Source organism: Lepisosteus platostomus, chromosome 16 (assembly GCF_059453375.1).
Source record: "Lepisosteus platostomus isolate fLepPlt1 chromosome 16, fLepPlt1.hap1, whole genome shotgun sequence".
Lineage (NCBI taxonomy): Eukaryota > Metazoa > Chordata > Actinopteri > Semionotiformes > Lepisosteidae > Lepisosteus > Lepisosteus platostomus.
The window spans coordinates 27,042,580-27,069,089 of NC_142626.1; the positions used below are offsets into that span (position 1 = coordinate 27,042,580).

The 26,510-nt window shown below is 42.2% G+C and overlaps 1 protein-coding gene across 1 annotated transcript in view; it reads right to left on the reverse strand.

The window, feature by feature from the left end:
- LOC148647124 (NACHT, LRR and PYD domains-containing protein 3-like) overlaps positions 1 to 26,510 on the reverse strand; it is a 405,714-nt gene that overhangs the window by 267,027 nt on the left and 112,177 nt on the right. Inside the window, exons 12-13 of the mRNA XM_088609314.1 lie at positions 16,386 to 16,559; positions 6,445 to 6,618 (exon numbers count right to left, since the gene is read on the reverse strand). Of these exons, the coding sequence (XP_088465440.1) occupies positions 6,445 to 6,618; positions 16,386 to 16,559 (348 nt within the window). The remainder of the gene's footprint in view (positions 1 to 6,444; positions 6,619 to 16,385; positions 16,560 to 26,510) is intronic.

The following is a 26,510-nucleotide window of genomic DNA, read 5'->3' on the forward strand; positions in this document are numbered from 1 at the left end:
GGGAGAAATAGAGACAGAGGTGCACTTCCTACTGCACTGTGACAGATACTCTGGGATTAGAGAAACATTCTTCCCGAAATTCAGAAATCTAATCCCAGAGTTCCCACAGCTGCCAGAATACCAATGGGTCTCAATCCTACTGGGAGAGGGAGGAGGGAACTCAGTTGAACTGGCAGCCCAGTATGTGATCTCCTGTCATAGCCTGAGGAACAGTGAGTCTGTCTCCCCATAATGCTCCAGCTGCCTACAGTATATGTCAATATTTTATAACATGTCTTTGTTGTAAATGTCTGTAATATGTCTGTAGATTTTATTTTACTTCTTTTTTTTGTTTTGTTTAATGTAAAGATCATTACTTTCATTTGCTTTGGCAACACTGATTGTACCCATCGGTCATGCTAATAAAGCACCTTGAATTGAATTGAGAAAAGAGAGAGAGCAAAATACAGGGGTGCGAAACCAGGGAACTATTTACATGAAAATGGGCGATCTCCGCAGACTGTACGCTCGTTTCACAGTGGGTCAGCTGCACTGGTCAGCGGCTTTCCTAATCCCCACCCTGACCACTACCACTCCCGTCCTGCCCCTCACCGCGTACCCCAGCTGGGCTCTCTTCTGCCGCAGCATTAATGTAGGGCTTTCGGGCTCACATGGGTTTGCGCCCTACACCCTGCAGAACATGCTGTGATATTTAGGAATATAAAACATGTCAATATGGTGTCCATAATATTTGCTATTTTAGTTTTTCAACTAAATGTTTATTTGTTAAAAGAAAACTCATAGCAATAGCTGGATTTGAACACCCAACCTCAGTCTTAAAAGTCAGTTACTTAAACCATCACACCACAGATGCAGTCATGTAGCAAGCTGTAAAACAGCTGTACACATATCAATAGAAAGTCTTATACTACTGTTTGTGCTACAGTACATGAATATAATTATTTCATTATTAATTTCTTTAGATATGCGATTCCATATTATATTCCCTATTAATCAAATTCTAAAAGCATCCTTTTGTTTATTCCGATAACGAGCGTATTCACAGAAAAGGTTAAAACTATCACTTTTCACAAAGTAAATTGTAATGCTCCGGGGTTCTTGTTGGCCCCCCCACCGTCGGGGACTCGAACCCGGGCCGCCGGCGTAGCTCAACAGGGACCCAGCCGCTTGAGTTAAAGGAAGATCTCCCATAAGCCCCGTGGCTGTGGGCCCTGCTATTACAGGGAAGGGCGGTGACATCACCACTCTGGCAAGCCAGCTCTTACACACTCACTGGTGGCTGTCTGCATTACACTCTCCCCCACTTAACTCACCAACCTCGGCAAAGGGCTATCCCATTCCAACTTCTGACACCAATATAACACTTCAGGGTTCAGGCAGGCACCCTTGCCATTGCCGCTTAGGACAGCCCCCCACTATCAGGGACTCAAACCCAGGCCACCAGCGTAGCTCAACAGGGATCCAGCCGCTTGAGCCAAAGGAAGATCTCCTATCAGCCCTCTGGCTATGGGCCCTGCTATTCACAAGGGAGGGCGGTGATGTCACCGCTCTGGTAAGCCGGCTCTTACACACTGGTGGCCGTATGAGTAATATGGTCAGAAGGAGCACGTACAAATAACCATATGTAAGACTTTGATGCTTAAAATGTTTAGGGAGAAATGGAATACTGGTGTGTATTTTTTCTTTAAACTACCAATATAAGCCACATACAGTACAGTTTACATAATGTTAATGTTCCTAAATTAATATCATTTAGGACCCTCAGAAGTGTTATGCTCCTCTTCTTTTTATGCTCGGCTACTAAAATTTCCCTTAAGTTGTAAAATTCCATATAAATATTCAATATTAAGTGGATTAATATGTGCACAGTAAAGAAATTAAATTATTAAATCTTTTCATTACTGACCAATGCACCACGAGTGCCCCTGTCAGTCATTTTGGCCAGCCAATCACGTGCCGCAGATTATTTGCCGCAGTATGGGGTTTTACCGTGCCTTTTGAATGGTTGCATCTGTACCTGCTAAACCACTGGGTCAATGAAAACTGAAAGAGTAAATTTGTCTGGCTGACCACTTTTCTGTTCTGTTCTGTTTTCAATTCATTATTGACCATTCAGAGCCCTAGGAGATGTCACTGTCTCTGTTATCACGATTCAGGAGAGAAAAAAAACCCTCAGCAACTGGATTGTTTACTTAGCAACCAGGGGTCATCTATTATTAACAACTCATCCTGCTAATAAGCTGGCAGTGCAAAAAAGCATTTAAAACTCCTCTATCACTCCCTAGAAGATTATATAGTAATTACAATAGCTATTATAGCTTTTAAGATTTTTAATATATTTATCTAATATAATGTCTTGTATGGTTTGGGTAGTTGGTGAAGTTGGGTAGGGCGTTATACGACGCCGAAGACCGAGTGTTTCGGGTTTTGTAGTTAGGTCAGCTTCCCCTCATTTTATTACCCAGCTCCATTTTGTTTGTTATTTACGTTTCTTTGGTACCACTCATATTTCCTCTTCTCCAATACCAGTCACCTATTCAAATTGTACATATTTCACTCCTGTTTACCTATTATAATTCATTACAACTATCTTTTCCCCACACCAAAGATTTCTCCCTGCACACCTGAAATTCCCTTAATGTCACACTCCATATACCCCTAGACTATCTTGGTGCGTAACAAATGTCTCAATGTTTAATCCAAACTAGTGCACATGGGGCAATGTCTACAAGCATTTTCAGCTGGCTGACAGGGCCACAACCTGAAAAATCGATCTTGGAAAATTGAAAACAAAATATGTTTCTTTGTTTGTCCTAGATATTTCTGTCTGGTGAGAAGACACAGTAAGACATATAAGAAATTTAAAGACTCTACTGTATACTGTACACTTCTACTGTATAATTGTCACAGATGTCGGAAGGGAGAAACCGTGGAGAGGCAGGAGAGCGAAAAAGACCCTATGCGGCGGAACGGGGAGTTAGCCCGGGCTCGTCAGTGCAAAGAGTTCTGGAGTGCCGTATAGAAACCTATGCCCTCAGGTAGCGGACGTGGGGCGACCTGGTGCTAGGCGGGTCTCAGGACATCCGATCGTCAATGCCCAGCGAGGCAGAATAAGTGACCCGGAAATATTTAGCCCAAGGAAAGAGGGAAACCGGAAGGACAGCAAAGCAGGAAACTAGGGACAGGACAGAGTAGGAGCGCCCTCTGGCTGCAGAGGGCGTGACAATAATTCCATTTGTAATTCCAGAGATATTATAAAATGTTTGAGAGGACATCATTCCAGGGAGAAATTGACTATTTTGTTGGAGGTCTTATTGGGCTAGACTAAACTGTATCTTTAAACACAAAAACTGAAAACTGAAATGAAAAAAAGTCTGGATGCCGAAAAATAATTTGACAGGGTTTAACAGACTTTTGTATTTATACAGGAAATGAGAGGAGGAGATGCTTGTCACCACTGATTTATTCTCTCAGAGTATAAGATAACAGAAGGATATAGAGAGAGGTGATATAGCAGGAGGAACACACAATCAGGCTCTTGTTATTAGATTATGTTATTATATACAGCAGAAATTCAACAGTTCTTCCTGTTCTCACAAATGTAATCACAGACTACAGCACCATTTCAGGATACAAATTAAAAATGCAAATTCTGAAGCAATGCTTTCCCTGAAGATAAAAAAAAATACAACTTGAAATAAAATTTTGATAAAATAATATGTTTAGCAATTAAAATACCCTGAAACCTAGAAAACATATTAACGTAATTAAGAAGTGCTAGAAAAGCAGCTAAAGCAAGATTTCGATAGATGGAAACTGCTGCCTGTCTCATTCTTAGGAAGAATTAAGACAGCAAGAATAAACGTACTTCCAGGATTTCTGTCTATTTCCAGGCCTTGATTATGTCCCTCAATGACCATTGCTAAAACGTCTATTTTATATGGTTTAAAGTCAGGGTCCATTGCTATTTCTCTTGACCCCTCAAAACGACTATTCCTTTCTTTACTTGTTTTTTCACAATACATTTTTGTATGTGATTTTTGTATTTAAATTGCAGAATTTATTAATTTAAAATGCTTTGAATTATATTAGGTGTAAAACATAAGTTTTAAGTAAGATAAATTGTGAGTTTATATTGTCAGGAAATTCACAGACGGCAGTGTAGCAATTGAAAACCGTCACCATTACTTTTAATAAACAATTATCCAATTTAGGGTCACAGATACCCAGAGCCTGTCCCAGGAAGGACTGGACATGAGGCAAGACTGAACCCTGTACAGGATGCCAGTCTATCAAAGAGCACACACTCACACTAGTGCCAGCTTTCCCAGAAGTCTATTAATCTGCCAGCATATTTGTGGACTGTGGGAGGAAACTGGAACACCAGACAAACCTGGGGAGAACATACAAACTCCACACAGATAGCACCCCAGGTCTGGAATTGAACCCAGGGCCCCAGTGTGATATCTCCTGTAATGATCTGTAATGATCTGATGGAAGCAGTAATCTGGAGATGGAATCTAGGCGCAGGCTCTGCTAGAAGCAAGCAGGGCAGGCAGGAGAAAGCAAAACTAGAGACACAATCGATAAGGCAGGGGTTGAACTGAGAGGAACTGATTAAAGCACCAGGGAGAGTCTGAAGGAGAGTCGTTTAACATGCAGGGTTCAAAGCACAGGGATCAGTCCAAGATGTGGTCAAACAGGCAAAGTCAAATCCCTCTTCATCATTTTGCTGGGGAGCTGTCACTCAGGTTGTTGGAGCTTTAAGCTGAACTGCACAGAAGTAAGACTGTAGATTTGGGAGAGTTCAAGTGGTATAGGTTTTACCTGAGGTTTTCTTCCCTCCCAAATAAATCTAGACTGACGTTTGCCCTGAAATTTGACTATATCTGACATTACAGGGATGAGTTTATACTAGTTAGGTGGGTAGCTGCGTCAGCATGTGTAGTCTGCAAAGGAACAAGAAATAGGTTTATTCCATGCTGAAAAGAGAGGAGAGAAAATACAACATTTCGGCTGCAAAACCGCATCTCTTTTCAGCATGGAATAAATCAATTATGAGTTTATATTGTCAGGAAATTTGCAGACGGCAGTGTAGCAATTGAAAACCATCACCATTACTTTTAATAAACAATTATCCAATTCAGGGTCACAGTTACCCAGAGCCTGTCCCAGGAAGCACTGGACATGAGGCAAGACTGAACCCTGTACAGGATGCCAGTCTATCAAAGGGCACACACTCACACTAGTGCCAGCTTTCCCAGAAGTCTATTAATCTGCCAGCATATTTGTGGACTGTGGGAGAAAACTGGAATACCACACAAACATGGGGAGAACATACAAACTCCACACAGATAGCATCCCAGGTCTGGAATTGAACCCAGGGCCCCAGTGTGATATCTCCTGTAATGATCTGATGGAAGCAGTAATCTGGAGATGGAATCTAGGCGCAGGCTCTGCTAGAAGCAAGCAGGGCAGGCAGGAGAAAGTAAAACTAGAGACATGATCGATAAGGCAGGGGTTGAACTGAGAGGAACTGATTAAAGCACCAGGGAGAGTCTGAAGGAGAGTCGTTTAACATGCAGGGTTCAAAGCACAGGAATCAGTCCAAGATGTGATCAAACAGGTAAGGCCAAGCACAGAGAAAGAGGAGAAAAAACTGGGGAAATTCAAAGCTAGGAAGAAGTAATTGAGACTCTAAAATGAGAGACTAACACATTAATAAATTTTGCAAACCTAATTTACTACCACAGCTACATCCTTTCAAATTTATGAACAATATCAGAAATCAAAGGAGGAATACATAAGTTACATAAGAATACATAAGAGTAAGATGCAAATGAAAAGGCGGTTGCCACTTCCACAGTAATTGAAGAATCTAAAACCATACAAATCTGTATAAATCCACCAATTCACATTCATGGAGAGAAAATGAGTAGAAAGGTCATATTCAATATTGGAAGAAACATTGATTGCAAGCTAAATATGATCAATTTGGAGGCACAAACTGTTGGAAGAATGTCCAGGAACACCTGGAATATCATAAACATATTTGGCATGAGAATAAAATGGGGAAAGATACTGTACTTAAAGAAATATAAAAAAGCTACTTTAGAACTGTCAGGACTGTAGCCATGAAATAAATCACTAGAAACTGGTTAAAGCTGGACAGACCTTGTGTTCAAATGAAGAAGGACTTTATTAATTAAATCCCATGGAGAATATTACCCACAGAATTATCAACAACATATACATACTGTATGTGTAAATAATTTGGGCAAATGGAAAAGACTGCATGTCAAGATATTAACAAAGTAGCCAGAGACAATTACTTTTTTTGTTTTGTACTTCCTAGGTGTTGATGCATGTGAAAAGCTAATGTTGTGTGTTTCAGAATATCTACATAAAACAATAAAAACAAAGAAATCACCAGTGTTCACTTACTTCAGTGTTGTTAATTTACAGTTGGGATCCCTCAGAGCTGCAGACAGCAGTTTCACTCCTGAATCCCCCAGTTTATTGTAACCCAGTTCCAGCTCTCTCAGACTGGAGTGTTGAGACTGAAGAACAGAGGCCAGATCCTCACAACATCTCTCTGTTAGTTCACAGCTCCACATCCTGCAGACAAAAAGACAGGAGCACAGCTGAACAACTGCACAGCTCATCCACATCTTTCTTTCCAAGTCTTCACTACAACACCCAGCTCAGCAGTAATATACAGTACAACATCATGTCATTATCCATCTCAAGAGTGTCCATGAATGAGGATGATGAAGATTATTGCTGCTTCAAATTAGGTTCCAGAAGGAAGACGAAAGATGAGAAGAAACTGCCAGGAAGGGAGACTTTCACTTTTAACTATAATAAAAATTGCTTAACATTTATTATTAGATTTTATTATTATGTCGTCCTCTTATAGTTATTTTAATCAGTTACAATGTTGTTGTTGTTGTTGTTGTTGTTTTTCTTCAAATGGTTTATTAATCCCAAACGTAAATGTCCAACACTGGAGTAAGTGAACTGGAGACTTTTTATTGTTATTTATAGATATGTTGAGAAAAACAGCATTCCCTTTTGAAGAAAATAAACAATTTGAATAAAAAAAACCACCTGGGTTTTAACTATAACAATGTATAAATATACATGCTATATGAGTCGGAGCAGTGGCACTGTGCTAAGGATCTGTGCCTGTGGTTGGAAGGTTGCTGGTTCATATCCCATGGCTGGCAGAAGAATCCTACTGTGTTGGGCCCCTGAGCAAGGCCCCAACTGCTCCAGGGATGCTATTCAATGGCTGACCCTGCACTCTGACCCCCCAGCTTCTCTCACTGCCTGTGTCTCATGTAGACTAAGCTGGGGTATATGAAAAGATGAATTCCTAATGCAAGAAATTGTATATGGCTAATAAAGCAGCATACACACATCACCTAAAGACTCTCAGCACGGAAGAAATAGATAGACCCTTTAGGATCCGAAACAAACACGAATTAATGGACAACAGTGATGGTTTCCCCTTACCAACTTTAGAGAGTGATCTGTACAGGCTTCCCAGGACAGGCTGTGCATCAGCAGACAGCTGAGATCAGTGCATAGCCTGACAGAGTTTTCCCCTCAGTTGAAGCTAAAGACAGTTCCCCTAAGGTATGAGACAATTACAGGTCCCAGCAGGCCAGGGAAGAGAGACACATCAGGGGGATGACCCTACATTAAAAGTAACCTCTGAGAGGAAGTGCAGACAGAATCTGACATGAATATCTGCCTGTATACTGCAGTGAATACCATCCCAATGTAGCTCACATCTAGTCCACACAGTGCCAGCAACCCAAGTCCATGTCCAGCAGGTGGTGTAGCTGGGTGACATTGGTTCAGTGCAGCCTGCTGGTGAAAAATGAGTCATGGCCTAGTTCTGTCTCCATTCTCCATTGTGGATATCAGTGTATTTTCACAATTAATCTCCAGTAGTGATCACTGGATTTAAAAGGTGTTGTTAAGACCATGAACTTTATTCATGCACTTTATTTCTTTGACCTGCTCTCTCAATCTGTGGCTGCATCCACTTTGTCTGAGCCAGAAAACTGAACTTTAAGTACAAGACAGTAAGTCAAGAGCGAGTCCATATGAACTAGAATTCTGCCTAAGACTTTGTCGGCCACAGGGGAAATCTTTTAGCTTGGGATCCATCTGGAAATTTCACTAGAATTTAGATAACATTAATACAGTTGGGCTTCACTGTCAAAAGAGTCTGGATGATCATCCAGACAAAACCTGACGGGAGCTATGTATTTGAACCTTGCTAGAGAGAGCTTGCTATTCTGTAATTTTAAGGAACTTACATTTCCTGGGTAAAAGAAACTTCAACTAGAGATGTCTCCAATTTATAATATTTATTTTGTGGCACCTGGGTTTTTCACAGTGCCCTCATAAATCAGTGTAATCCGAGTCCAGAGTAGTAGGACCAGGGCAGCCAGGGATGTACAGCCATTTACTGGCTGCAGCCGATGAAGAAGAGAATGAGGTTGTATTTATTTAGAAAGCAGGTAATCTCTTATTTTGCCACTGTAGGCATTATTTAAGAGTTTAATACACAGTAGAAGTCAGGAGTACTTTCTGGGTGATCAGAATGTTAGGCCTCTGGAACACCTTGTTTGAGCACACACCCTTATAATAATAATTAATAATTGCTTACATTTATATAGTGCTTTTCTGGACACTCCATTCAAAGCACTTTAGATTACAGGTAATGGGGATCCCCTCCACCACCACCAATGTGCAGTCCCACCTGGATGATAGTGCGCCATAACGCTCACCACACATCAGCTATCAGTGGGGAGAGGAGCAGAGGAATGAAGCCAATTCACAGATGGGGATTATTAGGAATCCAGGGTTACACCCCTAGTCTTTTCGAGAAACGCCCTGGGATTTTAATGACTACAAAGAGTCAGGACCTCGATATTATGTCTTATCCGAAAGACAGCGTCTGTTTACAGTATAGTCTCCCCGTCACTATACTGGGGCATTAGGACCCACATGGACCACAGGGTGAGCACCCCCTTACTGGCCCCACTAACACCTCTTCCAGCAGCAGCCTCAGCTTTCCAAGGAGTCTCCCCTCCAGGTACTGGCCAGGCTCCCACCTGCTGAGCTCCAGTGGGTTGCCAGTTGTGAGTTGCAGAGTGATATGGCTACTGGCCTTAAACATAGTAATTTGTGTGTTGTGTGTTCTATTGTCTGTGATGTAGTATATAGTACAGTATGTCTGGTATAACTGTGCCTCTAAGTATACCAACTGCTCAGATATATTCTGGAAAAATCACAAATTGGGGGCTATTAATATTTACTTATTCACTAAACAGCTCAGTCAATTCCTGATTTTCACAAGTTTTGTTAACCCCGCATTCACTACAGTGCATAGTGGAGCGAAACAGACCTGCTGTGATCAATTCACCAACAGTTTGATAAGTTTGATTGCCTATTTGATAGTTGGAGTATTTGAGCGAAAACAGTGAAATAAAGAGAATGAAAACGCACCGTTACCACAAGGAATGGGAGCATTTTTTTCGCATTCAAATCTGCAATGCAAGCGTCTACGCGAAAGCAACATTTTAAAACTGCACACAAAACGTATGATGTGGACTTTCCCGCTAAAAGTGAGTTACAGAAAAGAAAAGTGGAAAAATTAAAATCTCAACTAGCAGCAGTCAGTTTTCACAAGACCTAATACAATCATCGCATCGTTCTCTGTGTGCCACATCCCGGCTCATCACAAAAAGTCGTTCAGGGATTGAGAAGTAATAAAAAAGCATTTGTTGAGACTGCTGACTTGCTGTTTGGAGATTTCAAAAACAAACATCTTTGGCGAGAAGTGTTCAGACAGCTGTTGCCTGAAATCAAAGAGTTTCTCAAGTCATATAAACATGGTGAATATGCCCAGTTAGAGGATAACCAGTGGCTTTTGGATTTAGCATTCCTCACAGACTTGACTGAACTGCTGAATGACCTGAATGTCGAGTTGCAGGGACAAAATAAAACATGATCAGCAGTGTCAACACATTCAAAAAAATTACAAGTGTTCTGTTGTAAGCTTCTCAGTGCCAAAGCTCACATTAAGGTAGGATATTCTTTTTTCTTAAATAGGGAAGATTACCTGTTCACTGTAGCATGAGTCACTTGTTTTTATTTGCTGTCATTTTAGTGATGGGTATCGTAATTATGCTGATGTGCCCACAGTCTGTTTTCCCTATATCAGAGCTTCAAATTCACACTGGTAGATCGCACTGGACTGGCAAATGAAAAAGTAGATCCTGCATTTAAAAAGGTTGGGCACCCCTGAACTAGAGGATCACATACATGAAAAGGTCAATGGGGATTTACAGAAGATAGTTCTTGTATAACCAACTTGTTTGCTATTTGAACAAGCAAAAGCAGTAATGAACACACAAAGCATACAGCATGATACTGTGTATTTGCACTTTCAACATTTTTTAATAAAGTTAATCTTTTTTGTGGAATTCTCAAATCACAGGCAGAGAAGCATGAATTAAGAATTATTTAATAAAGAGAAAAAAGAGCAGAGATAACATAAAGCAAACAGAGGTGATGTAATTATTGGAGTACCACAGGGATCTGTACTAAAACTCTCAGGTCCCGAGTCTCCAACTCACTGACTCCACTGTCTTCTCTATCTGATCTCCTCCGAGATCATAATGTAGGTCCCCCACTGAGCCAAGCCCTTCTGTTGCAGATTCCTGGACTCGAGCCTGATCTCTCACATGCCCTCTGGCTGGTCCCTTTCAGGGAGATGACACCCTCTGCTCCTAATCACCACAAGCAGCCTCCTGCTCTTTCCCTGATCTGGAGCCTCCTGCTCCCACATGACAGTCACTGGTCCCCTCACGACCAGTCAGCACTCGGACTTCCAGGTCTGCCTCCAGCCTCTCACGTCCTCACTTGACACCACTGGGCTGGGTCACACACACACACCTGTCTCCAGAGACTCACTCCCACACTCAGACCTCTCACACTAACTATCCTGAGTCTCTCTTCATCACATCCCACTGCTGAGACTCAACACACTTTCTGTCATAAAAACATACAACCTCCTTGGTGCCTAACTCTCATGCCCCAGATTGTGTATTCACAGCTGATGGTACACCTCAAACCCATGCCCAGCAGCCACTGTCTTTTGACCAGAGCTTTGCAGCCAGACAGACCTAACTCTCTCACCTGATACCCCTTATCATCTGGGAGAGGGTCCTCTGTGGCACCTCAGATGCTGGCAAATACACACTGACTCCAAACTCACTAAACACTCATACAGTGGGCTCCTGGACAGCCCTGATCACTAACACCAAAATAGGCGGCTGTCCCTTTAAGTAATTCAATCTTCCAACTCTGTAGGCTCTCCACCACAATCCCCTCCAGGATTTTCACTCTTCCTGGTCCCTTCTGTGATTTCCTTATTCTCCTTTGAGACTAAAGCTCTCCTTTCTCTCCCCTCATTGGGGTTCTTTCACTGTTCTGTTCACAGTCTCCTCTGAGACTGTTGTTCTCACATCTCTTCTCCTTATCGGTTTGTGGCTGCAGCCGTTAGTCTGTCTTCCCTGTCACAGACCTGTTCTTTCCTATCAGCTGTGGTTACCGAGGCAACAAGTCTATTGACAACTCTCTATTGACAACTCCGGCTCCCTGTCAGACACACCCCGTTTATTTGTGAAAAACACCAGATGATTTTATTAACATCCATCTTTTACATCTTCTACACACTGTGGGAAAGTAATAAACAATGTAAACATAATGCTAGGATATATAGTCAAAAGTGTAATTATTCTGCGTCAAGGACGTCGGCAGGACAGTGTTGGAAAGTTAAATTTTACATCACCATAAACAACATATTCTGCAATTGGTATACAAAGTATTACACATGCAAGTGATCTCCCATATCCTCTAATTCCAGCAGCTGAATACTGTATGTTTTCACAGTAGTGAGAGGAGTATTTAGAAAAAGAACATATTAATGAGTCAGTGCTGTCCACGGGAATGGGAAACGACATGATGCTACTGGTCACTTTCATCAAGTTTTAGCAACCAAATTAAAACATAGCACAACAAACCCTATATCATAAGGAACAAGTCAATCTCTACCTTCAGGAGTGTGTTTTACATCCTAATCAGACAACATATAAGATAATTTTCCTGATGGTGCAGGAATAATGAACAGATACTTGAGTCCTTATTATAGTGGACATATTGTAACAAAAGTAATGACTTGTCCTAATGTCAAAACCCTGCATCCTTCCTATGAAACAGTAATGAATTTTCCAAAAGCTCATCCCATGACTGAGACATCTGTCCTTTTTGCCGTGTCTCCAGTTTTTCCTGGTTTGACAAAAACTGTGACAGATTGGCTGTGTGTTGCTGGTGAAACTCGCTGTAACTCAGTGAAATCTGACCATTAAGATTTTGCAGAGGTTGAAAACTGATAAAGATTATATTGTACATACTTGTCTAATCCTGTGACTAGCTATTGTCTCACTTCAATGGAGATACCAAGAGCATCTCTCCATTGAGAAAGAAAATATATTTCATGACACTTTATCACTTCCATTGCTTTGAAGAACAAAGACAGTGGCACGGAAGGATCAGAAAGAACAGAAAAAGAGAAGATTCTTGATGTTTTGGAGGAGATTTACAAGAGTGACTGATCAGCTCTCCAGGCTCTCTCTCACGGTCTACATAGAAATACAATTTTAGCAAGTATTATCATCTGTGATGTATAGTAATGTGTTTAGACTTCCATATTACATTTCTATTTGAGAAATCTCAAAAAGCTAAGTCTTTTCCTTAGCTTTTCAAAGGCTGAGGTGTCCTTTTGTATACTTGTCAGTCTGACTGAGATCAAATAAACTGTGATGTTATCAGTGTGTTAGGAGTCTGGCAGCCCGATCTACAGGAGATAGCTAATACACAGTGTCAACAGTGGCACTGCCAGTAGCTCACTGATGATAATAATGGAAATTTTCATAATTTTGTTTCAATTTATTTTTTTATTTTGAAAGACTAAGAATATCCCTTATCTGTATAATTATGTTGTGGCAAATTAGTGTTCTGGCGCACTATGGCTGTTGTTGCATCATCCAGGTGGGGCTGCACATTGGTGGTGGTGGAGGGGATCCCCATTACCTGTAAAGCGCTTTGAGTGGAGTGTCCAGAAAAGTGCTATTTAAGTGTAAGCAATTAATTTATTAAAATTAATTAATTAATCTGTATAAGTGAATTGAATCTAAGTTCATGTGAAGGGGAAAACAATCACAGGTCTCATTTGCTTCAACATGAGAAGTCTGCAGGAGGGTTAGCGAATTTCAAACTATAAAAAAAACTCTGGATACAGAAAAGGCACTTAAAAGAGTATTACAGCCTTTTTGTATTTGAAACTTATAGGGAATTGGGTTTTCATTATGGTTTTATTGATTGGCCACATGCAATGTAAAAAAAACAGAAGCACAAGTGTAGGATAATCTTATTCCATCAGAGAGCTTTAATTCATAGAGGGGAACAAGGCTAGTCACCATGCTTGTCACCACTGATTTATTCTCTCAGAGTATAAGAGTATAAGACAACAGAAGGATACAGAGGGAGGTGATATAGCAGGAGAACACACAATTAGGCTCTTTATAGAGATGATGTTATTATATACAGCAGAAATTCAACATCTTTTCCTGTTCTCATAGATGTAGTCACAGACTACAGCAACCTTTCAGAATAGGAATTAAACAAAGAAAATTCTGAAGCAATGTTATTGGGGAATCTATATCCATGGAGATAAAAAATACATTCAATTTACGATAGGATTGGGATAAGAGTAAATGTTACTGCAGATTAAATTGCAGTACCCAGAAACCTAGAAAACATTAAAATGTAACTAAAAGGTGGTAGAAAATCAGCTGAAGCAAGACTTCAATGGATGGAAATTGATGCCTCTCTGGCTCTCGGGAAGGACTGAGACAACAAGATTGAATGTACTTCCAGGATTTCTGTCTTGTTCCAGACCTTCCTTATGCCTCTCAATGACCACTGCTAAAACATCTATTTCATGTGGTTTAAAGTCAGGGACCAATGCTCATTCTCTCAATCTCTCAAAAAGACTATTCCTTTCTACAGTATATTTTTTTCATAATACTTTTTCTTCTATGCGATTACTGTATTAAAATTGCTTAAATTATTTATTTTCACAATGCGTCGAGTTAAAGTAAGTATAAAACAAGGTTTCAAGTGAGATGAATACCTCTTCACCATTTTGCTGGGGAGCTGTTGCTCAGGTAGTTGAAGCTTTAAGCTGAGCTCCACAGAAATAGGACTGTAGATTAATAATAATAATTGCTTACACTTATATAGCACTTTTCTGGACACTTCACTCAAAGCGCTTTACAGGTAATGGGGACTCCTCTCCACCAACACCAATGTGAAGCATCCACCTGGATGATGCAACATCAGCCATAGTGCACCAGAACACTCACCACACATCAGCTATCAGTGGGGAGAAGAGCAGTGCAATGAAGCCTATTCATAGATTGGGGTTATTAGGAGGCCATGATTGGTAAGGGCCAATGGGTAATTTGGCCAGGAAACCAGGGTTACATCCCTACTCTTTTCGAGAAACGCCCAGGGATTTTTAATGACCACAGAGAGTCAGGACCTCCATTTTACATCTCATCCGAAGGACGGTGCCTGTTTACAGTATAGTGTCCCCATCACTATACTGGGGGAGTAGGACCCACATGGACTGCAGGGTGAGCACCCCCCGCTAGCCCCACTAACACCTCTTCCAGCAGCAACCTTAGTTTTTCCCAGAAGGTCTCTCATCCAGGCACTGACCAGGCTCACACCTGCTTAGCTTCAGTTGATTGCCATTTGTGAATTGCAGAGTGATATGGCTGCCGAGGAGTTGGGATAGATTTGGGAGAGTTTGAGTGGTGTAGGTTTTACCTGAGATTTTCTTCCCTACCAAATACAATTAGAGAAATTTGACTTTATCTGACATTACATGGATAAGTTTATACTATCACTTAATTGGCAAAGAAGGCAGTGTGGCATTTGAACACCATCAATATCACTTTTATTAATCAGTTACCCAATTCAAGGTCACAGTTACCCAGAGCCTGTCCCAAGAAGCACTGGACACAAGGCAGGATTGAACCCTGGACAGGATGCCAGACTATCAAAGAGCACACACTCATACCAGTGCCAGCTTTCCCAGAAGTCTATTAACCTGTCAGCATGTTTGTGGACTGTGGGAGAAAACTGTAACACTACACAAACATGGGGAGAACATACAAACTCCATACAGATAGCACCCCAGGTCTGGAATTGAACCCAGGGCCCCAGTGTGATATCTTCTGCAATGAGCTGATGGAAGCAGTAGCCTGGAGACTGAATCCAGGTGCGGGCTCTGCTGGACGCAAGCAGGGCAGGCAGGAGAAAGTGAAAGCAGAGACACTATTGAAAAGGCAGGGGTTGAGTTGAGAGGAACTGATTAAAGCACCAGTCTGAAAGAGAGTCGTTTAAAATGCAGGGTTAAAATTCAAAGCTGAGAAGAAGTAATTGAGAATCTAAAGAGATGAACACATTGATCACAGAATGAAATCACAGAATGAATGCAAGAGTTAAGAGTACCATTCAAATGAGAAAAAGGACATTGGCACTTCCATAGCAATTGAAGAATTTAAAACCATTCAAATCTGTATAAATCCAGCAATTCACATTAATGGAGAGAGTACAAGTAAAAAAATCATATTCGATATTAGAAGAAAAACAAATTGCAATCCAAATATGATAAATTTAGGAGCACAAAGTGTTGGAAGAATGGAACACCAGGCATATCATAAACATTTTTGGTATGAAAATAAACTGGCGAAAGAGTCTTGAAGACAAACAGGGACAAACACCAGATGAACAGCCTTCAGAGGCAGAAAGATACTTGTTTAGAACTGTCAGAACTGGAGTCATGAAATAAATCACTAAAAACTGGTTAAAGCTGAACAGACCTTGTGTTCAAATGAAGAAGGCATCTATGAATGAAATCTCATAGACAATGTTATCCACAGAATTCTAAATCAACAACAAAATAAACATATGTGTAAAAAGATGGGCAAAGTGGGAAAGTCTGCATGTCGAGTCTCTCAGTAATGAGATATTAACAAAGAAGCCAGAGACAAGAACTTGTATAAATTTGCTTAGCAGTTTTTTTGTCTTTCTAGATGCCCTCTTTCTTTCTTGTTTTGTACTTTCTAGATGTTACTTTTTGATGCATGTGAAAAAGTGAATGTTGTGTGTTTCAGAATATCTACATAAAACAATAAAAAACAAAGAAATCACCAGTGTTCACTTACCACAGTGTTGTTAATTTACAGTTGGGATCCCTCAGAGCTGCAGACAGCAGTTTCACTCCTGAATCCCCCAGGTTATTGTCACTCAGATACAGTTCTGTCAGACTGTAGTGTTGAGACTGCAGAGCAGAGGCCAGATCTTCACAACATCTCTCTGTTAGTCCACATACGTTCATACTGCAGACAAAAAGACAGGAGCACAGCTGAACATCTGCACAGCTCATCCGCATCTTTCTGCCCAAGTCTTCACTCCAACACCCAGCTCAGCAGTAATATACATCATGTCATTATCCATCTCAGAGTGAGAGTACTCTAGAGTACAGTTTTACTAGAGGAATTCTAGAGACATCCTGCTCTTCACCAACCCCTCAAACACTCTCCTCCTCTACAGACCCTCCACCTGAGACTGTGTTTATCCTGCTGTTGTAGAAGAGTGTTACGATCACTGCCTCTCGGCAACGGAGGAGGCAGAAGTAGGTGTAGCCCCTATCCATCAGTTCACCTATCAGTTTTCCCATTCACCACCACACCCCCGTCTTATCCTACTTAAACACCTGTCCTTCCCTACCTCGTTGCTCAGTATTGGTTTTCCCTATCGAGATTCCTGGTTGCGCTTCTTCTACTCTGTGTTTGTCTTGGATTTCGGCTTACGGTTTTTCCCTTTGGACTTCGGCTTTTCGGATCTCGACTTGGATTGGTACTTTCGCTCTGTCTTGGATAACTGGCTACCTCTGGATTCTCGGATTGCTCTACGGACTACTGCTTCGGATTACTCTTCGGCTTCGGTACACGTTCCCTTTCGGATACCTTGCTCCCCCTGGACTCTTGGCTCGTTCCTACGATTACGGTTTACTTTCGGTTTACGACTTGGCTTTGTTCGCTCCTGCAAGTGGGTTCACTCACTAGTTCGGTCCCTATTACCGAACTCGTAACAGAATACTGAGCCATTAACATGGACCCAGCGGAGCAACAGGAGATTCGCACGGCTTTGGATCAGCATGGACAAGCCTTACTCCAGCTCCAGGCTTCTGTCCAACAGATCTCTGCGCACCGGTCTGCAATGCCGCCCATCGGCAATCTAGGAAGCAACGCTGGAGCTGCCGCTTCGGCTCCACCCCCGCCAGCTGCTACACCTGCCCCTCGGCCTCTTCCACTAACTCCACCTGACAGGTTTGACGGCAACCCTACGAAATGTCGGGGCTTCTTAGCACAGTGTGCGCTGGTTTTCAGGCTCCATTCGGAAACCTTTTTTTCTCCTCAAGACAAGATCGCCTTCATAGTTTCACTGCTAACCGGCCGCGCTTTGGAATGGGCTACTGCTCTGCTTGATCACGAGGCTCCTGAAATTCAGGATTATGATCTCTTTTTAGGAAAATTTAAGGGGGTTTTTTGTGATCCTGTAGTTGGTCAAGACCCTGCCTTCCGCCTCTCCTCCATCCGCCAGGGCTGCCGGTCTGTACAAGACTATGCTATAGATTTTCAAGTAGCAGCAGCGGAGACTCACTGGAACAACGAGGTCCTAATTTTTTTTTTTCCGTCAAGGACTCAGTGAAGAAATAAAGGATCGTCTGGTAAATATGCCGCAATTGGGCAGTACCTTGGAAGAAGTAATTTCACGAGTATTGGAATTGGATATCAGAATTCGTCAAAGGAGTGTTGAAAGATCTCGGACCTCAATATTAAAGGCTCCTCGGCTTTCTCCTATCAGATCTTTCGACTCAGATCAACCTAGGGAAGTAGCCCGAACCCAGTTAACCCCGGAAGAACGAGAGGGTCGCTGCATGTACTGTGGGAAATTGGGACACTTTAAAGCGGCCTGCCCTGCCTCATACTCGTCCTTGAGGCGCAGCCCCCCTTCTCAAGATCCTAAGGTGAGTGAGATTTCTCAATCCCCTCAGTTTTCCTCTGGATTTTATATTCGTTCTACACTATTCTGGGGTACTGAAAGGAGACCTCTTCTAGCTTTTATAGACTCAGGGGCGGCAGGAAACTTTATTGATGCCTCCATCGCTCAAACTTGGAAGTTACCTTTGACCCCGGTGACTACACCACTTCGTGTTCAATCGATCGACGGCTCCCCCGTATCCCCAGGACTCATTAGATGGCAAACTGAAATTATAAGTTTGCAGATTGGCGCCACCCATGTGGAAGACATCTGGTTTTATCTCCTTGAGACCCCAACACATCCTCTGGTGTTGGGCTTTCCTTGGCTACAACAGCATGACCCTAACATTTCTTGGTCCCGAAAATAAATTTTAGCTTGGGGACCCAGATGTATTAAAAACTGCTGTCGTCTACCAGTACGAATTGCACTCACGGCGACATCCCCTTCAGGGGTTCCTACCATACCCCCTCAATATTCCGATCTACAGGAAGCCTTTGATGAGCAGGAGGCCTTGACCCTCCCACCTCATCGACCTTATGATTGTGCCATTGACCTTCTGCCAGGTACTATCCCTCCTAAAGGTCGTATTTTTCCGCTCTCCAGTTCTGAGTCTGAGGCCCTGAAAGTCTACATACAGGATTCTCTGAAAGCTGGACTTATACGTCCATCCACTTCACCAGCATGTGCCAGTTTTTTTTTCGTGGAAAAGAAGGATGGTGGGCTTCGTCCCTGCATCGACTATCGTGGTCTCAATGAGATCACAATCAAGAATCGGTACCCTTTGCCTCTAATTCCAGCAGCACTTGAGTCGGTGCATGGAGCCAAAGTCTTCACCAAACTGGATTTACGAGGGGCCTATAATCTAATCCGCATTCGGGAAGGGGACGAGTGGAAGACAGCCTTTATGACTACCCATGGACATTATGAATATTTGGTCATGCCCTTTGGTTTGGTTAATGCCCCAGCGGTGTTTCAGTCTTTTATTAATGACATCTTTCGTGATCTACTACAAAGATTTGTCTTGGTCTATCTAGATGACATTCTAATTTTTTCTGATTCCTTCCAGGATCATGTTCTCCACGTCAGAGAAGTACTCTCCCGGCTCATCAAGAATAAACTGTATGTCAAACTGGAGAAGTGTACCTTCCATGCTTCAAGGATTCATTTTTTAGGTTATGTCATCTCTCCAGAGGGTGTGGAAATGGATTCGAGTAAAGTCTCGGCGATTACTGATTGGCCCACACCCAAGAACCTCAAACACATTCAACGATTTCTCGGCTTTGCTAATTTTTACAGGAAGTTTATTCGAAACTTCAGCTCGGTGGTCACTCCCATAACCTCCTTGACCCGTAAAGGACCAAGACAAGGCAAATGGACCCCTCAAGCCGAAGAAGCATTTCAGCGTCTGAAACACCTGTTCACAACAGCCCCCATCCTAAAACACCCTGATCCAACTTTGCCTTTTGTAGTCGAAGTGGACGCCTCTGGCCACGGTGTGGGGGCTGTTCTCTCTCAGCGTCATGGAGATAAACAGATTCTTCACCCCTGCGCCTTCTTCTCCAAGAAGTTATCCCCTGCCCAAATGAACTATGACGTGGGTAACCGTGAGCTCTTGGCCATTAAGCTGGCATTGGAGGAATGGAGGCACTGGTTAGAGGGTGCTCATCACCCTTTTTTGATTTACATAGATCACAAAAACCTGGAGTACCTGCAGTCGGCCAAACGTCTTTGTCCTCGCCAGGCTAGGTGGTCCCTTTTTTTTTCCAGGTTTAATTTTTTGATCACCTATACTCCAGGTTCTAAGAACGTCAAAGCAGACGCCCTCTCGCGGATCCATGACCCCCCTGAGGCCGAATTGACCCCAGAACCCATCATTCCATCTGGTAAGTTCCTGGCTGCGGTAAGATGGGACATTGAGGTGATTGTCCGACGAGCCTTGGTTGGGCAGAAGGTACCTCCTCAGTGTCCTCAGGACAAGTTATTTGTCTCTCATCCCGTCCGATCGGCAGTTTTACAATGGGGTCATGACTCCCGCTTCGCTGGACACCCTGGAGTCCACCGTACCTTGGATTTCATCTCCAGAGACTTCTGGTGGCCAACTATGGCTAAGGATACCAAGGAGTATGTCCAGGCCTGCGCTATCTGTTCCCAAATGAAGTCTTCCCGAATGAAGGCAGCGGGCCTACTTCAACCCTTACCCATCCCGGATCGTCCTTGGACCCACCTCTCAGTAGATTTTGTTACTGACCTTCCACCCAGCCATGGACACACAACTATTATGGTAGTGGTAGACCGTTTCTCTAAATCTGCTCATTTTATTCCCCTACCATCTTTACCTACAGCTCGAGAACTAGCAGAATTGTTTGTACAACATATCTTCCGATTGCATGGCATCCCTAAGGATATTGTTTCAGATAGGGGCCCTCAGTTTGTCTCCCGGTTTTGGAGGGCCTTCTGTAAGTCACTGGGCGCCTCAGTCTCACTTACCTCAGCTTACAACCCTCAGGCCAACGGTCAGACAGAACGCATAAATCAGGAACTGCTGACCTATTTACGGATTTATATCTCCTCTACCCATGATAATTGGGTGTCCTTGCTCCCATGGGCTGAGTATGCACACAACTCATTGTATACTACTTCTACTGGCATGTCTCCATTTAAGTGTGCCTTAGGTTATCAGCCTCCTCTGATCCCTGACTCCCACCCCAACACAGAGGTCCCTTCGGTTCAGGACTATATCTCTAACCTGAAGACCTTCTGGAGGAAGGCCAAAGCCACCCTTCTTCGCAGCTCAGCTCAGCAGAAAAAGGTAACTGATCGGCGCCGCCGGATCCCACCCAGACTTCGACGCGGTCAGTTTGTTTGGTTATCCACTCGTAACCTTCCTCTTAAGCAACCTTCTGGCTAGCTTGCTCCCAGGTACATTGGTCCTTTTCGTGTCCTCGCCCAGATTACCCCTGTAACTTACAGACTGGCCTTGCCTCCTACCCTCCGGATCCATCCTACCTTCCATGTTTCCCTCCTTAAACCCTTTCACAGATCCACCCTGTCTAAACCACAACAAAAACCCCCACCGCCTCGAGTGATTGATGGACTCCCTGCTTACACGGTCAATAAAATCCTGGATTCCCGATGGTCTCGTGGAGCCCTACAATATCTCGTCGATTGGGAAGGCTACGGTCCGGAGGAGCGCTCTTGGGTTTCGGAGAAGGATATTCTGGACCCCAATCTCATCAAAGACTTCCACCTTAACTTCCCGGATCGTCCCGTTAGGGCGTCAGGAGCCGCCCGTAGAGGGGGGGGTAATGTTACGATCACTGCCTCTCGGCAACGGAGGAGGCAGAAGTAGGTGTAGCCCCTATCCATCAGTTCACCTATCAGTTTTCCCATTCACCACCACACCCCCGTCTTATCCTACTTAAACACCTGTCCTTCCCTACCTCGTTGCTCAGTATTGGTTTTCCCTATCGAGATTCCTGGTTGCGCTTCTTCTACTCTGTGTTTGTCTTGGATTTCGGCTTACGGTTTTTCCCTTTGGACTTCGGCTTTTCGGATCTCGACTTGGATTGGTACTTTCGCTCTGTCTTGGATAACTGGCTACCTCTGGATTCTCGGATTGCTCTACGGACTACTGCTTCGGATTACTCTTCGGCTTCGGTACACGTTCCCTTTCGGATACCTTGCTCCCCCTGGACTCTTGGCTCGTTCCTACGATTACGGTTTACTTTCGGTTTACGACTTGGCTTTGTTCGCTCCTGCAAGTGGGTTCACTCACTAGTTCGGTCCCTATTACCGAACTCGTAACAAAGAGGAGTTGGGCCTGGCCCAGCAGAAAGTGCACTGGGTACAATTCTCTTCTTATTGACATAACTCACCCTCAACACAACAGCAGGGCTGCTGAAGGCCAGACTAAGGTTAGAGAAGAGACTCAACATGGGAGTCAGACAGGAGCAGGTGCTATAGCAGTGAAAGTGTGCCTGTTTCTCAGCACAGAAGTGTAACCATAACCAGAGGTATAACATTAAATTCATACAGTATATAATACATGGGATGACCTAGGTTCTTGATGTAGCCGATGTTGTGGCCCACTTCAGTCAATTGCGCAAAAAATGAAACTTCTAATTTGGCGGTGCCTCCACCAGAAACAGCCCTCAGTTTGTGACTATATTAGACTTTTCAGAAATTTCAACTGTAATTCTACCAGTGATCACAAGATGACTTCACAACGTTTGTGTGCAACGTTTTACCTTTTACTGTGCAGGATATTACAATGAACAAATAACCTCTAAATAATTACCTTTTTTTGTAATTTAAACTTCAAAAACACATATAAACCATGTTACACTGTGAAATTTCTCAAACTTAACATCATATTTTGTAGTAGCTGTAGGTTATCCTGACCTGAAGATCCAAGGTCATTTGACCCAGGAACCAAATCTGTTAGTTATCCACCTACTGTATTCTTGTTATTCTTGTTGTAAGCAAGGAGACTGTACTGCCCTTTGCAAAGTTGTTGTAAACTATTCTTTAAATTACAGTAAACAGTGTTGGTTCCTTAAAGTGTGCTTATTGAAAGTTACAACATATAAAACTTACTGTTAGAGCAACAACAAACAAAAAAAAATACTATAAAAAGGAATGCACTGAGTCTCTTAAACCAAAAAAAAATAATCGTTGGTGAGCTTGTTGAGAGGAGAGATGATGAATTCCCCAAATGTAATGATTTCACTAAAATGTTTTGCAATTTTTTTGAAGAAATGGTTTGTTAATACAATATGGTAAAGGAAAATTCAGAAAAAAGAGTTTTGTCCACCGTAAGGCAATACAATAGATTGAGGCCTGAGTACAATAAATCAAACGGCCTGGTGAGAATAATCTGTATCCTGTGTCCACTGTTCTCAGCTGTAAATCATCAGGTTCACTCGCAGCCTCTGATGAGAGAAACCCGCTGCCTCTTCACTGCGCTCCGCAGAGCCCAAGTGTTTTGAGAATGAATGTGGATGCCTCGCACTATGTTCAACTATCCAGACATTTTTCCAATCCTAATCTAGTCCCTTCTTTTTCTCTCTTTTCCTAATAATCTTTCCCCTTTTCCTCCTGTCTATTGAATTTAAACTCACCCCACTCCGAGCTCACTAGTCGATCCATATACTCCGGATCTTTCCATAGTGCTGTCATGATACTTGCTCTCCAGGTTTTTACTCTCGGGACACATAGTCTCAGACCCCCTCCAGTTCAATGAGCACAGTACATGTTTAACAAGGGTGAACTACAATATAACTTGCATTTCACCTGAACATGTTTACATTAACATTATATTCACATACTGTACTAAAACAACAAAAACACACATTAAAACTACATACTGTAAATTCACACAGGGCTGCAGAAGGAACAGACAGACTCTGCTGGATCCAAAACAGACACAAACTACTTGACAACAATGGTAGCGCACAAGACTCCCCACTGTGGGTTGTCAGCCTTTTAGTGAGGTGAGACAATGCGGGGTATTGGGGAGTGTGCAGTCCAATAGTTTGCTATCTGATATCTCCGAAGAAGACAAAGTGCCGGTGTAAAATCAATAAGTGGGTGAGGTAATCGTTTAAATATTTTAGGAGTGAGCGATAAAGCATGGTCCAGAAAAATAAGAACATTTTTTCTCTAGTTAGAGGAAAAAAATGTGCGCCTCAGGGTATGGAGCTTTTGGCGAGGCTCTATGAGGCACCATTTAGTCAGTCAAATGACCATTTAATACTGGTCTCTCAATTAGGGACATCAGAGGTTCAGAAGTGAAAATTATTTTCATGCAGCTGTCAGGGATGAAAGTTAGAGGGCTGTAATTGCTGGTATTTTGGGCCCTCTAGTGGTGACCAGCAATAGCACATTAATTCTTCCCTGCAGTGTCACAAAGATAAATAAATCTGTACAGGCTTTCCCAGGCAGGCTGTTTCCCTACACAATTCAATTCAATTCAGTTTTATTTGCATAGCGCTTTTTAAAATAGACGTTGTCACAAAGCTGCTTTATAGATTTCTAGGCCTAAACATAGGTTTCCAGGGAAACAGATGACGACAGACATCAATGCACAGCTTGTTCAGAGCTTTCCCCTCAGGTGTGGCCAGAGAACGTTATTCTAAACTAAGAGACTACTAAAGGTTCCAGCAGGCCAGGAAAAAAAGAAGGCACATCAGGGACATCACATCAGATCCTACATTATCAGAAACTCACACGCATCTGATGTGAAGCAAGACTTTAACAGATGGAAATCGATGCCTCTCTCATTCTTGAGAAGGATGAACACAGCAAGAATGAATGTACTTCCAGGATTTCTGTCTTGTTCCATACCTTCCTAATGCCCCTCAATGACCATTGCTAAAACGTCTATTTTATACGGTTAAAAATCAGGGTCCCATGCTATTTCTCTCAACCCCTCAAAATGACTACCTTTCTATAGTTTTTTTTTATAATACAAACTATTTTCTAGGTGATTAATGTATTTAAATTGCAGGATTTATTTTTATAATGCTTTGAGTTATATTAGATGTAAAACATAATAATGTTTTAAGTGAGATGACTACCTCTTCACCATTTTGCTGGGGAGCTGTCACTCAGGTAGTTGAAGCTTTAAGCTGAGCTGCACAGAAGTAAGACTGTAGATTTGGGAGAGTTTGAGTGCTGATTTACCTGAGGTTTTCTTCCCTCCCAAATAAATCTAGACTGAAGTTTGCCCAGAAATTTGACTTTATCTGTCATTACAGGGATATGTTTATACTGTCAGCTAATTGACAAAGTGGTAGTGCAGCATTTGAACACCATCAACATCACTTTTAATAAACAATTATCTAGTTCAGGGTCACAGTTACCCAGACCCTGTGCCAGTGTTATGACCCCAAGTGGCTTGGGGTAAAGGGGTGTAACATTTAGGATGGTTTTGGATGCAGGTGGGTTTCTGGTGAGGGACTTAGGAAGCATGACAACAAGTTTAGGTGCAAAAGTGATTTATTTTGAAGTAAATAAAGTGACTGGTTCGTAATAGGACACAGTAACACACAGGGAAAGGGAACTAGAGTGGTTCCAAAGAAAAGAAAATAACAAACAAAATTGAGCTGGCTAATAAAGTGAGGGAAAGCTGACCTATCTACCAAAACAAAACCCGAAAGACTCGGTCTTCGTCGTCTTCTAACACCCTAGCTTACCTTCACTACCAAAAACCATACTAGACAAAAGGCACTCACCCGTCCTAAACTAGTGTTACTGATACAGAGACCAACTATGTGTGCAGAATATACCAGACAACCTAAACTAACCCTATACACAAGTCCACACAAATGGAACTACAACTACAACTGCCAATATGGGAAAATGAGAGTAGACAGAAGTAATAGGGTACAAAAGAATCTTCAAGATCTATCCGAAAACACACACACAAAGAGAAACGAACGAAAACGGAGAAGCGAAGCCGAAGCAAAACAAAAGCCTAGCAGAACTGAGGTCAAGCAAAAGGCCCCTACATTCAGAAAACCTCCAAATTATATACCGATATATAAATTATATACCGAATAAGCTGCATTCTGGTTGGCCAAGAGTTGATTGAAGATGATGTAATACAGAAACAATGGTGTAATGATGGACCAATGGGGGAAGGAGAACAATTAAAGCCAGGAAGTGTGGAACATAGCACATGTAGGGTTCAAAGCTCAGGGATCACTGCAAGACGTGGTCAAACAGGCAAGGTTAAAGCACAGGGAGAGGAGAAAACACTGAGGACATTCAAAGCTGGGAAGAAGTAATTGAGACTAAAATAAGACATTAACATACTGATACATTTTGCATACCTTACTTGCTTCTACAGACAAATCTTTTTAGATGTATATAAAATAGAAGAAAAAACAAGAGGAATACAGGAGTTAAGAGTAAGATACAAATGAGAAGTTGGGGTTGGGACTCCCACAGTAATTGAAGAATCTAAAACCATTCAATTCTGTATAAATCCACCAACTTGAACTCATGGAGAGAATATGAGTAAAAAGTTCATATTCAATATAGGAAGACACACCAATTACAAGCCAAATATGATAAATTTGGATCACAAACTGTTGGAAGAATGGCCGAAATTAGTGATTAGTGAAATGATTTAATCAATTAATCTCTTTACTGTGCACGTTTAAATCTGCTTAATATTGAATATTTATATGGAATTTTACAACTAAACAGAAATTTTAGTAGCTAAGCATAAAAAGAAG